The sequence below is a fragment of the Prunus dulcis genome, unplaced genomic scaffold (genome assembly GCF_902201215.1).
Source record: "Prunus dulcis unplaced genomic scaffold, ALMONDv2, whole genome shotgun sequence".
NCBI classification, from domain to species: Eukaryota; Viridiplantae; Streptophyta; class Magnoliopsida; order Rosales; family Rosaceae; genus Prunus; species Prunus dulcis.
Genome location: NW_023010657.1, coordinates 1 through 3662, shown reverse-complemented (window position 1 = coordinate 3662; position 3662 = coordinate 1). Strand labels below are relative to the sequence as shown.

Genomic DNA, 3662 nt, shown 5'->3' with positions numbered 1-3662 from the left:
TTTCTTACATAAACTCTTCTAAATCTCTTGCTAGCGTTGACCTTCATTCCAACCGTGTGAATAGTACTTCTTCAATATTCCTCTGGTTGTCCAACTATAATACCAGCCTTGTTCATCTTGCCCTCTCTTATAACCTTCTAACTGGTTCAATTCCTGATGTTTTTGGAAACATGAGCTCTCTGGCACATCTTTATCTCACTAATAACCAACTTGAAGGAGGGGACCCGCATTCTTTTGCCAGGTTATGTAGTTTGCAATCATTGTATCTCTCAAGGAATAATCTGAGTGGACAACTTTCTAAGTTTGTTCAAATATTATTCTCTACATGTGCTCAAAACTCATTGGAGGAGTTGTATCTCTCTGGGAATGATCTTGTAGGGTCTTTACCCGATCTTACAAACCTTTCATCTTTGGAACTCTTGTATCTTAATAACAATCAATTAAGCGGAGTAATTTCAGAAATTCATTTCTCAAAACTTTCTAAATTACAGTATTTGGATTTATCTTCTAACTCGCTAGTTTTAGACATCCATGCTGATTGGATTCCTCCTTTCCAACTGAACTACATACGTTTGGGGTCTTGCAAGATGGGTCCAGATTTCCCAAAGTGGCTTCAAACTCAAAAGGATTTCTCATACCTTGATATTTCTGATGCTGGAATTTCTGACATCTTTCCAAGTTGGTTTTGGAGTTTATGTCGTAATGTGAGAATTATGAATCTCACAAGCAACCAAATTAGAGGTACATTTGCAAATTTGACAGTGGAATTTTCATATTTCCCTAGACTACATCTGAGTTCGAACAAGTTGGAAGGTCCAATCCCTTCAGTTCTATCAATAACCTCATATCTAGATCTCTCTTATAATAAACTTTCAGGGTCAATTTCATTCTTGTGTTCAAGTGCAGCTATTTATTTAGGCTTTCTTGACCTCTCAAGAAACAATGTTTCTGGACAAGTTCTAGATCGCTTGACACATTTGGAGAATCTAGTCATGCTTGATTTGAGTTACAATGCTTTGTCTGGGAAAATTCCTACAACAATAGGCTCTGTATTTCGGATTGAAACACTCAAATTAAGAAGCAATAGATTTGTGGGCCAATTGCCTTCGTCGTTGAAGAATTGCACAAGTTTAGTAGTTATTGATGTTGGGGATAATAAATTATCTGGACCAATACCTGAATGGTTAGGGGTTAGCTTAAAGAATTTGGTTATCCTGATGCTTTCGTCTAATCACTTCAATGGAAGCCTGCCCTCACAATTATGCCATCTAACACACATTCAAATTTTGGATTTCTCTATGAACAACATATCTAGAAGCATACCCAAATGCCTCAACAATCTGACTACTCTAGCTCAGATAGGACATTCAGGTCAGGAAATCACACATTCTTTCGGAAATTCAAATTCAACATATCAATATGAGGATGATGCAACATTCATATGGAAAGGAAGAATGCAGACATACAAAAACACTTTGGGGCTTGTGAAGAGAATTGATTTGTCAAGCAATAGATTAACAGGGGAGATTCCAAGTGAAATCACTCATCTTGTTGGGTTGGTTTCTTTAAATCTATCGAGAAACCAATTAACAGGTCAAATAGCTCCAAAGATCGGAAACTTGCAATCATTGGATTCTCTTGATTTGTCACGAAACCATATAGATGGAAGAATTCCAACAAGCCTTTCTCTGATAGATCGTCTTAGTTTCTTGGACTTGTCATATAACAACTTGTCTGGCAAAATTCCAATTGGGACTCAGCTCCAAGCCTTTGATCCCTCTGTTTATGCTGGGAATCCTCAACTTTGTGGGCCTCCACTTAAAAAGATGTGTGTTGATGAAGATGAAAGAGGTCCAAGTGGGCAAACTAACTTCATCGACCAAGAGGACAAGGATGAGCTAATAACACTGGGATTCTACATTACTATGGGGATTGGATTTGCTGTTGGATTTTGGGGAGTTTGCAGCACCATGATATTTTCAAGGTCGACTCATGGAGATACGCATACTTGAAGTTCTTGAATGGTTTAAATGATTGGCTTTTTTTGAGGATAGCTTTGTTGAAGCGTCAATTACTTTATTGACTTAATCAACATGCTTGCATGATTATTTGGTTTGTCTAATTTGTTATATTCATGCAAACTAACCCTTTTTTTTTCTTTTTTTCTTTTTTTTTTCCTTTTTTTTTCTGCACTTGATCTTTTTATCCAACATCTTCGGAGACATGTCTTTGCTTCAGTGAAATGGCTTTGTAATGGTAGTTGTATTGTAGTAGCTGGAAATGGATTTTTATAGCCGAAGAGCATGAGAAATGCATGCCAACAATTAATAATAAAATCCACATATTCTCAGTCCGCACATATGATGGATTTTTTTGGTTCAAACTCAAATCTCATCACATATTTCATGCGGTACAATAAAGTAGGGGGAAAAAAAGATAAGTTCAACTTCTTTTTTATTTTCTTTGTTTTTTTGTCAAAATAGACAAGTTGAATTTCTTCAAAGAGTTTACAATAAGTTATTTATATTTATGTTGGATTTATATAACTGAAATTCTTAGTTAAATGAGGATAATATGATAATTTACACTTTTTTATATTAAAATTTTTTAAATTAAATAAGATAATGGGTCATATTTTTATGGAACACAACGATCCATTTTTTTAATTCTAAAATAAAAAAAATAATACTAATAAAGCCAATTGGCACACGCTCACGTGTGTGCCAAGAGACTAGTAATAATAAGTTATTAGTATTATCCTCTCATTTATTTTTAAAAAATTAAAATAAAATTCATCATACGAGTAATTATATTCAAGGGCTAACGACATTTTAACCTATGAAAGTTTGGGATTATTCACATTCCTTTCATCCTTCCTTTTACATACAATTAAATTTCTTACATTCTTTTCATCCTTCCTTGCACGTGCCATGATCCAGTATCAATCTCATTGATTTGACGGTGGGCCTGTCCTTAAATTTGGGCTCTGGTGTTTTGACCCAAATTCAAATCTGGGCTGTTAATACAAACCCAAACAAATGGATTTGGAGTTGGGAGCTTAAATTCAAATCTAGACATTCAAACCAAATAAAAAGGCATGTACTCGATGCTTTGTTAGCTGTCACGCATAATTCGTGAGCCAGATTCTGAGATAAATACATTGTTGCTTATTAGCCTCTTGCATTTATACTTCAATATATTCTTCAAATTTTTTAATATTATTATTATAAGGAACTTATTATTTTTATTATTTATTTTAATAAAATAATATGTTGTTCACTTTAGAATGCACCCTAAACACACACCTCAAACTCCAACAACAAGAAGCGAACTTTGCTACTTGAATTTAGTATATTTAGTTCAATTCATGCCGGTTCTTGAATTTGGCACGCATGATTAAATTGAATAGAATATGCTAAATTTAAAGATCGGCTTGAATTGGATTGATTTGGATTTAGCATGTCCTATGTTTAGTGGAGTGTTAAATTAAGGGGGAGTAGGGGTAAAATAGTGCTATTTAGCACTATCCTATGTTTGGTGCAATCCATAACGGATATTTCTAAAGTATAAAATAATTATTTTAAACATTAAATCTTTTTCTTTTTTTTTCTCTTCTTGAATATGGATTTATAACAAATAAATGACAAACTTATAATTACAAA

General features: G+C 33.8%; 1 protein-coding gene across 1 annotated transcript; it reads left to right on the top strand.

Moving 5' to 3' along the window:
• The first annotated feature begins 170 nt into the window (after positions 1-170).
• Positions 171-2012, top strand: LOC117613785 (receptor-like protein EIX2). Its single transcript, XM_034342356.1, has one exon. The coding sequence runs from the start codon at positions 171-173 to the stop codon at positions 2010-2012; it is 1842 nt and encodes a 613-aa protein (XP_034198247.1).
• The last annotated feature ends 1650 nt before the right edge of the window (positions 2013-3662 follow it).

Bases quoted from the DNA above. Each gene is read 5' to 3' on its own strand.
- LOC117613785 (XM_034342356.1), top strand. From the start codon at position 171: ATGAGCTCTCTGGCACATCTTTATCTCACTAATAACCAACTTGAAGGA.